The sequence below is a fragment of the Falco naumanni genome, chromosome 12 (assembly GCF_017639655.2).
Source record: "Falco naumanni isolate bFalNau1 chromosome 12, bFalNau1.pat, whole genome shotgun sequence".
Classification (NCBI taxonomy): Eukaryota; Metazoa; Chordata; class Aves; order Falconiformes; family Falconidae; genus Falco; species Falco naumanni.
In genome coordinates, this window is record NC_054065.1 from 1,834,458 (window position 1) to 1,847,837 (window position 13,380).

The 13,380-nt window shown below is 38.3% G+C and overlaps 1 protein-coding gene and 1 long non-coding RNA gene across 5 annotated transcripts in view; one reads left to right on the forward strand and one right to left on the reverse strand.

Moving 5' to 3' along the window:
- Positions 1–262: 262 nt before the first annotated feature.
- LOC121096348 lies at positions 263–8,567 on the reverse strand. Its single transcript, XR_005830464.1, has 3 exons — positions 8,494–8,567; positions 7,469–7,582; positions 263–3,683 (listed from the first exon to the last, which is right to left on the reverse strand). It is a non-coding gene; the product is annotated as an uncharacterized LOC121096348 (long non-coding RNA).
- Positions 8,059–13,380, forward strand: part of ACYP2 (acylphosphatase 2) — a 42,326-nt gene continuing 37,004 nt past the window's right edge. The window contains exons 1-3 of one of the 4 annotated variants that reach the window (XM_040612230.1): positions 8,059–8,268; positions 8,905–8,921; positions 9,990–10,099. In XM_040612230.1, the coding sequence (XP_040468164.1) occupies positions 8,199–8,268; positions 8,905–8,921; positions 9,990–10,099 (197 nt within the window). In that variant the 5' untranslated portion in view covers positions 8,059–8,198. Of the gene's footprint in view, positions 8,269–8,652; positions 8,785–8,904; positions 8,922–9,989; positions 10,100–13,380 lie in introns of those variants that run through there. The other 3 variants (XM_040612232.1, XM_040612231.1, XM_040612229.1) reach the window with 3 other exon arrangements.

The following is a 13,380-nucleotide window of genomic DNA, read 5'->3' on the forward strand; positions in this document are numbered from 1 at the left end:
AATTCCAACTTGGAGAAAGATACAGGCAGATGGACACAATGAGCGGACAAATATGGCTTTTTCAGGAAAGAATTGTTATTCTCATCAGCTTTTACCAGCACAAGGTCCTGTACCAGGGAACCATGACTAGAGAACAGAAAGACTACCTGAAAAAATCTAAAAGTTTTCATGTGTTACAGTATAGACAGTATCTGTGGATATTACTATATCCATAGATATATCTATATCTATGAATATATATATAATATGGATATTACTGCCTTTCGTGCTTTCTCTCTTTTTATCTTGGCAAGACAAGCATATCAACATGTTTTCATTGTTGCTAGTAATTTACCATTTAATTTCCTAGCAGAAATAATAACTCAATGTACCAATTCAAGGAGGCAATATTATGGGAACCTTAAGTAAATGTTTGGAACAGACTATTCACTTTTCCAGAGAACATCTGAATTAAAATTACAAAAAGACAATATTTATTGTTAAATCTAAGAAGCTATTCTGACCCCCCCACTCCATCAACACCAGTTGCTTAGCCATCACTGCTTCTCAGATATCCTGGTAATAATAGTAGATAGATCATCTCATCTATTTCAACACAAATTGTAACTTAAACTTTTGAAGTTACCCATTTCCAAGAATTAAACCGGTAATCAAGTCAGCAAGACTTGACTGAAATACCTGATGGTACAAGCTGCACTAATACATTTCAATATTCTGAAATACTAATTAGGGTTTCTCTTTGTTGCTTTTGAGAAGAAATAGTGGGCTAATGCAATTAATGATAATGAATCAAACAGTTTCACAGAACTGCAAAATGTAATAGCTGTCAGCCCACCTCCATTATAAACCATCCCTTCACCAACCCACACTCTTTTGTGCTTTCCTACATCTTTTTCATAGAGCCCTAAATCCTCCACAAAATCTGACATCATTGTTCAAGTGGCTGTGGGAAGGGTGATGCTTACATTTCCCATATTTTAATGGGAATAAAGGACTAACTGCCTTAAACAACCACACCTCCTCCTCAGCATATCACGTAAGAGAAAATATAACTATCAGCAGCATCTCAGTCAATACTTTCCCCCAAATTTCAACGTGTTTCCTGTGAATGGATATTTCATAAATCAAACGTCAGATAGAGCTCCTTCTGCTTTCCTATCGAACCACATGACTAAAGACTTCTAATGTGCTCCTTCTACATATAAAAGGATGGCCTGGGCTCCCCTTCTTCAATAAGCCCCAATCCTTTCGCACTTTTTTCCTTTGGAGCTCACCGATGTCTCCAGTAAATCCTCAGGAAGTATGACATTTCAAACTGTCCAGTTATAATTCAAGTAAAACAGAGATCATAAAGACAACGCCAAAAGTGCAGTTTGCCAAGTTGAAAAATTTTAACATTCTGGTTGCATGTAGAATAAACTTTTTCCTGAATAAAATTGCTTTTCCATGTTTGTTAGTTTAGGATCTAATCTAATTCACATAAAACTCTGAGGTCTTAGATTCACAAAATTAAAATATTATGGTTAAATTGTTCCTTTGTTCACAAACTGCTTATAAAGACAAGTTATACTTATCTTCCGTAATGAAATCATACCCAGCGAATTTAAATCCTTGCAGGCATTACAGTAGGTGCGTTTATGTTTAGATTTAATCATGAAGTGAAGACTTACTTGATCCGTCATGCCAGCATAGGACTGACAGACTTCACCCCAAATTGCACCCTCTGATTCTTATGCTTTAGAACTCAATAGTATAACTTTATCAGTCATATTTTTGCTTGAGATGGATCTTTTTTGCTGTAGGATACATGAGTTCACATTCTCATGTTTTATTTGCCAACACTTTATGATTTAAGAGAACTTTGCAATGATTACGCAAGTTTTCAGGGCCGATTTCCTCATACCAAGCATTTATTTGTATGTAGCAGTTTAGTTTTTTACTATTTTTCAGATTAAAAATTGTACTACTACTAACTAGAACTGATTTACCTGAAGATTCTTTTTATATATCACTGAAAATACCTTTTAAAGCTTAATTTAGACTGAAAAATGTGAACTTTATTTTCATGTGGTTTTCTTGGTGGAGGTTTAGTGGTTTATTGCCTTAGATCTTTATGTGGAGGAGTGTTAAGCAAACTAAGGACTTTGACATGGCAGTTATAAAAAAGTGTCAATAAGCGGACAGAAGTTTAGTTTCATTAAGTATTCCTATCTATATATTACGTCAAGCAAAATTATCAAACTGTGAATAGGATCACAAGCAAAAGAACTCTGGGGATTACTAGTTTAACTTAAAAAATAAAGTTAATTTCAGAGAAAAATAAAGTTGATAGTTCTTCATGCTCTAGATAGAATACAGATGTACTGAATCAGGGCTTTAATTAAACAGTCTTCCATGCAATTCGCTGCACAAGAACATGGTTGTTCTACATGTAGGCTCTCAGAATAACTGTTTGAAAAAGCACAATATAACACAAAGAGTACACAATATGGTCTAGTCACAGTAAAATGATAGCTTCACAGTCTTTCATATGTCCTCATCTACCTTGTGTTACTTTATGTAAGCAGTCCATGAATTCAAAGCATGAGAGGGACAAGTTTAGGTCCCATCCACACAAAGCTTGGCTGTAGTCCCGTAATCTGATCTGTGTGGGCATGACCCTTCCCCTGCACAAGACTCCACTTGCTTAAGTGGGCCTCTGCACAGGTGTGTAGGTCCTCCCACACAGATCAGCTGGATTTGGATCTTGTATTATAAATGGATCAGAAAACAAAACACGGTAACCAGGTCACCTACCTGTGTTATGGGTACACTGTAGGTTCATCTATAGCATATGTAATCTCAGCCACCAAACAAATATTTTAACAATTGGTTTTTTTGTTCATACATTATTATTCAACAATCTTTCATTTTTGTTTTTTTTTTTTTTCAGAAGAGTAATCGAATCCTCTTTCAAAACCAAATGCAGCAGTACTTTCAACTATCCTCTTAAAATTTTTCTCTAGGTTACCAGGCAGATCATTACCAGAGACTTCATAAAATTTATATTCTTCAACTTCAAGTTTTGCATTTCTACAGTACAAAGTAATTTTTCATTTATGATGCAGCTAAAGAAAACAGTTTCCTCCTCATATGTTGTTCTATATTAACATAAGGCTTGATTTTTGCCAGACAGTACTTTGCTTTTTGCTTGTTAACTTCTATCCAGATGCTCTCCCTTAACATATACCCTTTTTTTATGCTTTTTGACAGAGTGCTTAGACTCTCTGCGCTCAATGAATGTACTACATGAAAGGGATATAAAGCTTTAATTTTTCCTTCAGTTGACACTTCTACATCCATTCTACTTGATTTTTAGTTTCCTCTAAATAAGCTGACTCATAGATATTGGTAATAGCACCAGCAAAACCAGCTTCTGACAGGCTAAGAAGACTTCATTGTCTTGTGTCAAAGCTTATAATAGCTTTATATTCAAAGCTTTATAAAAGCTTGGAATAAAAGTTATTTTTTGTTTATTTCTGCACAATTACAACATTTCTATTCAGTAGCTCTACAACAAATTTTTTAATATCTTATACTGAAGAAAGCAAACTAAGGCTATTCCAAGAATCCAGTTGTGTGCCTATCTTGTCATTCAAGCTTTAGTGCTAAAGAAAAGACAACAGCTACTGATAGTCAGTGATCTGCAAAAAAAGAGAAAAAAAAGTGAATGAAGCAAGGCCATCTCTTATTTCCCAGTCGGTCAAGAAAAAGCCTTCAAAAAGTTTTGGTGTATTTAGATATGATGCAAATAAAGACTGCAAAATAAAGACCCTGGAAAAGCTTGTACAGCATTGAAATAAAGTCTGCAAAATGGGAAATCCTCTTAATTGCCATTCAGAAATAAAATAATAAGAGCAAATGCAATTTAGAAGAAATGTGATGAAGGAGCAAGAAAAAAAGAAAGGCCACTAAAATTTAGCAGAAAACATATAAGGGAGTAAGAAGGGTACTGAAAAAGGAGAAAAAACTTATTACTTTACTTGAAAAAGTAAACACAAAGGAAGAACTTTAAACAAGACACTAAAAAAGAACAATCTAAACTTACATAGCTTATAACCTTCTTCCTAGGCATGTAATGCTCCTTAGGTAATACCAACAACCAAGCAAGAGGAGCAGTAGCTTCTTTTATCTAGAGGCTTTGGTATCGTTTGGGTAACCACTCATGAAAATCAGCTGGGGACCATTTACACATGACTCAGGTTTATAATTTGGTTGAGGTAAACAGTGATGAAACTGAGACAGTTACTCAAGTATTAAAAATTCTAAAGAAAACATATAGCTAAAGATACCAACTAACAAGTTGATGGCTAAGAAGGGTGAACTCCAAGGAGAAGTCAAGAATGTTAATTGTTTGTAGATTGTGCAAGAGTCTCTACAAAAATGTAGCAGGAAAGCAGAAATGCAACCATGGAGATGTCTTAGAAGGAGCCATGTTAAATTAAAATGGTGCAGAAGACCAGCAGCATAGTTACAAGTTGAAGGATGAATTAAGACAGTAAAGTGTGAGGTTATGTGCCTGATAGGACATCCATGTGAAGTTCAAAGATAGTAATTCTAGGAGTGGAAAACATCAAGTAGATATGGAGGTGTGAGGTGACAGCCACGTAGAGAGAAAGCAGGAGTAGTGGGTATTGAAAGAGAAAAAGGCTTTAATGGTTTTCCCACTATTCTGTGCCAGAGATGAACAAACAGCGTAATTAATGAAGTTATAATTTCAAAATAGCTTTAATGACCAAAACAAAAACTCAATAAATAATAGAATCTTATAAAAAACCTTTTTACTGATAGTGGTCAATGTCAAGGGCACTAATAGGTCTAATTGTCCTGAACAGTCTCACCTTGGATCCTACCACACCCTCTCTGCTCCTTGGTCCAGAAGCTCTGTTTAAGCTCAGGGCTCATCATATCTGCTTCTGAGTCATAGGCAGACTAGTCTTTAGTCTTGTCTTCAGCCCTGCCTCTTGGATACACTTTTGTCTCTACACTATAGCTGTATTTTTGGTCTTCTACTTCTCCTGGCTTTACCTGCCTTGCTCAGGTACTGTGAGATTGGGTCATTTAAGTGCTAGGGTCAACCTTGTGCTATTCCCTGATATCTAGCTGCAATGGAATTATTGCAGGCTTTTGATGTTTTCTGATAATAATGCTCTTTAGTCTTTCTTTATGCCATGATTAAGAACAGAAATGTGGTAAAACTTAACTGCACTTTGAGCAACTACTGAGAGGAGTTTTTAAAGGCTTAATCACAGAGCGGAGGCATATGACCTAGTAGTGAAACTGGTCCTATCTACAATAGTTTTCCCCAATTGCAAAGAAAGTTGCTAAGCAAAGCATCTTTTCTTTAGGTAGCTTTCAGAACAAAGCAGCCCTTTGTACAAGCTTAAGTTACAGTAATAATTGTTACTAGATGATGCTGTGCTGGGAGTGAAAATCAGTCTATTATCAAAAGTAAAACCATAAACCAGCTTCTGAAAAGAGACAGAAGACTGCAAGCTGGCTAGCACATACTTGAATTCATGAGGATGTATAATAATCGGACAAGAAAAAGTTAAATTAGTATTGTGAAATAGGAGCTTAATCTTAAAAAAGCAATTACTGTAAGCATAGCAAAAGCCTGAGCAAACTGGCACTGTCATTGTTGGAGTTCACTGCAGCCTGGAATTTCTCACTCAGATATTAATCGTGACTGTTGCTGCTTTGTTTTAGTAATAAAAAAGGTCACCCTTATTTATGGAGTAGGAAACTTAATCCAACATGTGGTAGTAACTATGGTGGCAGCAGTATGAAAGGCTCTGTATTTTATCTCCAGATGAGCTGAAGATGTTAATGATATTACATCTTCTGTTCACCCTGAAGTTCATCCTAAAGGTACAATGCTTTGTTTCAGGAAATGTTTGTAATCACTTGCATTCCTCTGCAGTACCATCGAGGAATATATCTTATGCCTTAAGAGATGTAGGTATTCTAGCATTTTTTATGATTGTCTGTAGCTTTAGGATGTGCAACCAGCTGATTCTTCTTAGGCCAGTATCACCACCCTAGAGTAAACAGCTGAAAGGGGAGGGGGGGATTCAGAAATTCATTGATTTCATACAGACTGCCTACATTAGTGGATAGTGTATGCTAAAGCTCCCTTCCTAATCAGGGTAACTGAACACTGTTTGATTACTTAGACTGTAAAATATCAGGTGTTTTGTGGTATCATCTTCTGGAGTTCCTCAGGCTCTGCACGGTATCTCTGCTACTCGTTATGAAATAAGGAAACTCAGACCTGCCTAGGGAGAGAGTGGCAAAATGTTGTTATGGCAAATAAAAAAATCTTAATTGATTTTTCTGGAAAAAAGACAACAGCAAAGGAACACAGGAGATGAGAGTATCTCTGAGCCAGGAAGCTGTCAAGGACAGCGACAGGAATGGACTCCTATCCTGAGAATGAGCCAGTGCAAATGTGAGGAGACCTACTCAAGGAGAGAACTCACTTGAAAGGTCAAAGATTCTCCTGATAAACAAAGGCTGCCATTGCCAGTACTGGAATCTGCAGATAGCAAAGTGTAATCAGTACCAGAATAAGCTCTAGTTTCAAGGCTTGTGTTACAACGCCTTATACTATAAATAGGCTGCTATTGTAAATTTTTTTAAACTGTCTTGTTCTTCACTGCTGATAGATGGCAGCAAATAACAAGAGATATTAGTCTATGCTGCATTCTGTTACTCCTTCTGTAGAATCCTCTTCTTTAAAAACAAAATGGTGCTGATTCTACACTAGCAAAATGTATGACCCCCGAGAAAGGCAAGGGTTTGATTTACCATATTATATAGGGAAAGAAAATGATGAAACTTTTCCTATTGTGTTCCTATTCCTTATGATACTGGCAGCTTTCTATGTGCATGTTTGTTCTGCCTGAATTGAATGGTTGTTTCTCTAGTTAATTGATGTGTCTTGGAAAAGTAATTTTATTTTTTTAACCTCCCTCTAGTCTTGAGATCCAAACATGTAAACAACTTGGGTTATGCTGCGTTACTGCTACGATGTGACGTGGTGTGTGGGAAGGAATTGCCTAATGGAGAGAGCAAATAAATTTTTCATTTCTATTGTGAAGTCACAGTTAATCTGCCTTTATCTGTTGGTAAGAGAAGGCTGAGTTCATTTTCTAAGGTGGGTTAAATGTTGTTTCTAGTGTACAATTCTGCATGAAGACACTTAGGTATTTCTAGAAAAAGCAAATATGGGGGGGGTGGGGGGGTGGAGTTAAACCGCAAGCAGACATAGAACACTCCAGATAAAAATATTTCTGGTGTTTGGTTGGAGATTTGGCCTACTACATAACTAACTTCTGGCTGGTGTTTTTGCACATGTAGCATCTACTTAAGAAGTTACGTGCTAACCCTTCTGGAAGGGTTTGCTAATAAAAACATGAGCACTCACAGATACCGCTGAAGCTTTGGTGAATAGTTTGAGGTGAGCTTCGTTATCTCCAAGGCTTGCTGCTCCAGCAGAGTCCAGCCCCTTGCTGGCTTGGTGTTTGCCTCAGCACAGTGACTGAACAGGGAAGAGAAATGAGCTTTTAAAATTCTGGGTGAAAGCTTAAATAATGTCAAGGTGTGAGGAAAAATCAGTCATGGAGCCTGGCCAGACAAGGATGCCCAAGATAAAGTTGAGAGTTTTTTTGTTGTTTTAGCTTTCAACTACTCAGCTTTCCACCTTATCAGTTGCCTCATACCATGTCAGGAAAATACTTTGTTTCAATGATTCCTGTGAATCCCTGAGAAAGGCTGGTTACCTGTGTGGTGGATGCTTGAGGTGGGAAGCCCAGCTGGGCACCTGCACCTTACTGCACCAGCCCTCAAAGAGAAGACAGTCTCGGTCGGACATTTATTCTCTTAACATTGTTTCTAGTCTCAAATATGAGGGAGTGACACCTTGAATTCCTACCTCACGACACGCGGCCGGCCGCTGAGCACCCCACACGCAACGCGGCGGTGGCGGGCGGTGCCTCCCCTCAGCGCCGCGCTCCCGCCCGCGGAGGGAGGGGGCGGCAGGCCCGCGTGAGGCGGCCGCTCGCGCGGGAAGCTTGAGCCTCGCGCGCTGCCGTCCGCGCCCCGCTCGGCGGCGGCCTGCAGAGTAGCACCCGGCGCCTGGCTGCTCATCCTTCGCCATGTCTGCCCTAGCGAAGGCCTCCGGCGCGCTCAAATCAGTGGATTACGAAGTGTTCGGGCGGGTGCAAGGTGAGGAGGGGCTCGGGGGTGCGGGGCGGCTGCCGCGGCGGTGGCGGGGCGCGCATGCGCGCGGGGCCGAGCGAAGCGGTGGCGGCGGCTGAGGGTGCAGGGGCGGCCGCTGCCACCACCGCCATCGTCCCCGACGGGACAAAAGTTGTGAGGATGCCCCCGCCCTAAGGCTCGCCCGGTTACCTGGGGAGTGCAGGCTGTTCTGTTAAAGGCGCTTTTCGTTACCTGCCTTCATGGTCGCGTCCTGTCGGCACGGTGGTGTGGGAATGAGCGCGGTTCTGTGGGAATGTCGCCCCCCCCCCCTCCCCCTCCCCGGCGATTTGGCGGCAAAACCCTGAGGTGACAGTTCGGTCAGAGGCGGGTCCCGCACTGCGGCGCCTCCGGTGAGGGAAACTCCGTGCGCTGACCGCGCTAATGAGAGCGGTTTGCCGAGGGGAAGGCTGGAGGCCGGCTCGTACCCAAATTCTGTGGAGTTTGCCCGGTGTTAAAATTTCACAACTGCTCGCTGAAACTTTTGTAAGAAAAGGCCATAGATGACTTGTGTGCAATTTCTGGTAACTTTGTATTAAAGTGAAATTCCTAGAACTGGTATTATTTCATATTACTTCAATGGATTTTTTTTTCTTTCTTTTCTAGGTGTTTGTTTCAGAATGGTAAGGCAATGCCTGGTTTACCAGTTCTCCTTTACAGGATAGTATTTCCAGTGCTAAAAATATGGCAATGGGTCAGCAGGGTATAAACACATCCAGCCTGAATTTTGAGTTCTAGGTTAGATGGTTATATATTGCGAGTGAATTTTAAAGGAAAAAAAATACTTGTTTTACATTAAGGTTGTATTAAAGTGGATTTTTAAAAGTTTACTAATGTGTGTTGCCTGTTTGTATAGCTTCTAAAGATTGTTTGGATTACTTGTGATAAAACAGCCACAAGAGCATTATAACATGTTAAACTTTAAAAAGGTTACATCTGAAGTTTCTTGATACTGGCTTCTGAAACAGTGTGTTCCAGTGTCATTCTTTTAATGGCATTTACGGTACCTGTGTTTAAGGAAACTTACTGTAACAATGTGCTACAAACACACAGTCTGTGGCTCATGTCACAACCAAATATTTCCACAAGCTCTGAACATGCAGCACGTGCAGTTCACAGAAACCCAAGAAACAAGAGAACATATTTCAAATAAGAATAATTATTTGTCTGAAACTAGTGTACCATGCTTAATATTAGACTTAAAAGGTTTTATGCATTGTTTATATGTATGATGAAATAGTGCAAAATTGAAATAGATAGAGGTTTACAATATAGTATGTCTTGAATGTAATTATTCTATCAGGTGGAAAGCGTATGTCCACACATGATGTGGTGGGCAGGTGCAAGATTGCTCTACCTTATTTTGAGCTGACCTGGAGCCATGTGAACACACACCAGAGTGCCAGTCCTGAGCTAATAAGCAGTATATAATAAGCATATATAATATGAAAGTGGTAATTAATTTGTGCATTTATTACGTATATGTGAAATGTCATTCTTATTCAAAAAATGGGTGCTTCTGCTGCAACTTCAGAGCTGGCAGAAACATCTTAATGTCTGAGTATGAGCAGCATCCATGGATATTTTTCTTAAGCGTAGGTCTTAAACCTATGAAAATGAAAGTGGGGTTTTAAGTGGTGTACATGTTGTGTATGTGCTAACACTGATTTTTCATTATTTTTTCCAATCAGTACACAGAAGAGGAAGCTAGGAAATTAGGAGTGGTTGGCTGGGTTAAAAATACCAGTCAAGGAACTGTAACGGGCCAAGTTCAGGGCCCAGAAGACAAAGTAAATGCGATGTAAGTATTTTTGTGGCTTTTTAGTCTTACTAAAGTAATTTACAGACATGTTTTGATACAAAGTGACTAGTAGATTCATATATCAGTAGTGTACAGTACTTTAAATAATCAGTTTTAGTTTTGTGGAGTTGAGGAGATGCCTTCTTTTTTGAGCAGTAAAAAAGTCTTTAAGCTTTAAAAATAGTGTGTATCATTAGCCAGTTTTAACTTCTAGTGTCGCACTTGTCAGTGTGTTTCCCTAACGTACTCTTCTCTTGTGAAATGAAGAAAAAGCCTTTATTCCTACATATGAGCAAAGACCTGGGGTTTAATTCTTCAAAACTTCTCTGTTACGAAACACTGAAGAATTTATCAAAATGCTTGCTCAGCATGTACTTAAATCAATTTAAACTGAGTTTAAATATGATATTTTCCCCCGCTTTTTTTTAAAAAAAACATAAATATGCATTTCAGCAAAGGTCAGTGTTCTCTACCATCTGGAAATATATTCTGAAGTATTTTGATGTCTTTAAAAGAATTGGTAATTATTTTCTTTATTAGATTGCCAGTTTCCAAAAGCTTGAAGCTATCACTCTGAGGAAACGATGCCTGGAAAAAAACACAAAGCCCGATTCAGTTGCTTCCAACTATCGTTTTTTGCAAGCGTATAGAGGGAGATTGTTGAGAGTTTTAAAAAATCCTTCAATGGTTTGCGCTCTCAACAAAGAATGAATGATTGTAAAAGTTTCCTTTGTAAGCTTTATTATGGATGGGCAACTATTAGTGCAAATTCTGCCAGCACTTTCCGATAAGGGAATTGCTTCAGAACTGAACTTAGATTAAGCGAAGTTGGCTTTCTGCAGAGAAAATATGTGTTACACTTTCAAGTAAAGAGATTTATGTATGATTATCTAATGTGACAGAAGTATTTGTAGCCATTTTCTTGGTTTTGAGCTCAAAGTTAGATTGCTTATCTTGGGCTGCAAAACATTTACAAAGCCAGAGAAATATCAGTTGTTCTCTTAGGTTAAATTTATACTCATTTTCTTTAAGACCTTTGTTCATAGCCTGATGTAAATATCTTTAAAATTTAGTATCTTGGTGCCATCTCTAGTTAATGTAGAGCACTGAAAATGGACATCTGAGAAATCAGGATTTGGTTTCTGTTTGTTGGAGTACTTTTTCACTTGAAAATTTCTAGTCAGTTGATTTATTTTCATTAAGCAGGTTGAAGTCAAAGCATAGCTTAGCTGCTGATACTTCTTGCATTTGCATGAACTAGGATTGCCGCAGAATGCGGTGTTTTCATCCACCCTTTTCCCTTTCCTGTTATGTCAATGGGATTTAAAGGAAACTACATTTACTCGCAACACCAGATAGTTTGTGCATAATAGGGGATCTTGCAATAGAGCTGCAAAATTACACTGTCAAGACTCGGCTCGTTTGCAGAGATGTGTTGGCATGCAGAATATTCGAAAAGGAAATCAGTTTTTATTTTTCATAGTTACACAATTTTAAATAGGGTCAGCAAGTGGGATTGAGACCAAAGAAAAAGTTGTTGAAGCTTTTGATGTACATTGTATTTGATATTCAGAACAAATAATAAGTTGTTTTGAGTTGCTGCTGCTTCATTTCATGCTGGAAATAAATTTTCCTCTGATTTAGGAATAATGTTGCAATGCTGAAGTGCAATTTTGAAGTATGCGTAGAGATATGGATTATTAAACTGGAGAACCTAGAGTGGAATGCTGAAGGAGAAACAGTTCACTTTTCCTTGTTCCCTGTGTGTGCTCTTATATATCAAAAGGGTAGTGAGCTTATTTTTGGCACTAAACTGGTGAACTTGCACATGAAAAAGGAGCTCTTGTGTATGAATAGCTACTTGGAAAGGCTCTTATTTCTCTCTGGTAGTACATGTTAATAGGAGAACAAAACAGACTTGAGTTTCTCAAGTTTTTTTCCAGAGCTTACAGCATTTTTTGTAATGCTCAGTCATGCTCCCTGGGAATTCATAATACTGTGTTCTAGATTCAATAGTTATTTAAAATGCTATATTAAATAAAAACAAAATGAGGCTTGCTTCTGCTATGGGAAATTAATATAAACCGGTAATCCTAAACATAGATTTGTATTAAAACTCTGATAATCAGTGGGAAATTCTGGCACCAACTTCCTATGCAAGCTCTAGTTTGTGTTTGCTAGATATTTAGAACTTAAAATTGAGCCTGTATGTGTAAGACACTTAAAAATTTGGAGATCTCATATGTTCAAAGAAACTGAACACTTTTCAGAGAAATATGGTACATGAATCAATGTTGCAAGATATTTCAAGAAAGGTTCCTGGTAAAGAGCTATTTCAAATGTTGGAGCAGTATGTTACCTTGTAGAATTCTTTCAAGAATAGTTTGTGCAGTGTCTTTTGGACAGATATTTTCAGACTTATGTAAGTTTCTAGTTAAAACTTTAGGCCCAAAAGGTCTGATTTTCAGAGGTGCAGCACTCGGACTTTAAAAAATTACATATCAATGGTAATAAAATTATTTGTCAGTAGTTTTACTGGTTTTGGCGTGTTAATGTTAGTACTGTTTAGGGAAAGGTGGAAGGGGTGTTTTGGTCAATCATAAACAATGTTTATCTTTTCATGATGCTAAATAAAATCAAAACCATAAACTATGAAGTGAGTAGAGATGCCATTAAAGTATAGTTCTAGAACAGGTAAATGGGAAAAGCAATATGGGATGGAAGAAAAGAGGGATAAGAGTTTGAGGGGAGGATAAAAATAGGGAAAGTGTAACAAATGTGGGGAAAAACAACATGAGGCAGTTCAATGTTACCAGAAGCATGGAGTGAATCACAAAGCATGCCTTTGTTCTGGAGCAGTAATGCGGCAGACCTCTAACGCAATGGTTTTCCAGCAGCAGTCCTTTGCTCCCTGTTTTCTGACCCTTTTTGTTCTATTTTGTATCACTGCTTGTATTGTGAGGCACAGCTATGAAGCATCCAGTACAGGCTCAAGAAGCAATGCTGTTAAATGATTCATTTTTTTTTTACACAGGCTGCAAGGTAAAATATATTCTGGGAGGAGTTATGAGGATGGTCCTGGTGATCTATTAGAAGTGTTATTGTAATGCACGTGTGGAGTTTATACTGGTTTGGGTCACTCTTCATCTAAAGTGGAGAAAATAAGATGTAAAGCAGGAGAGTTGGCAGCATGACTATCCACACATACTTAAAGCTCTCTAGTGAAGTGAGAGCATGTTAGGGAAGGTCTAGTCTGAAAATCAGTTGGCCAGGTAACTGAT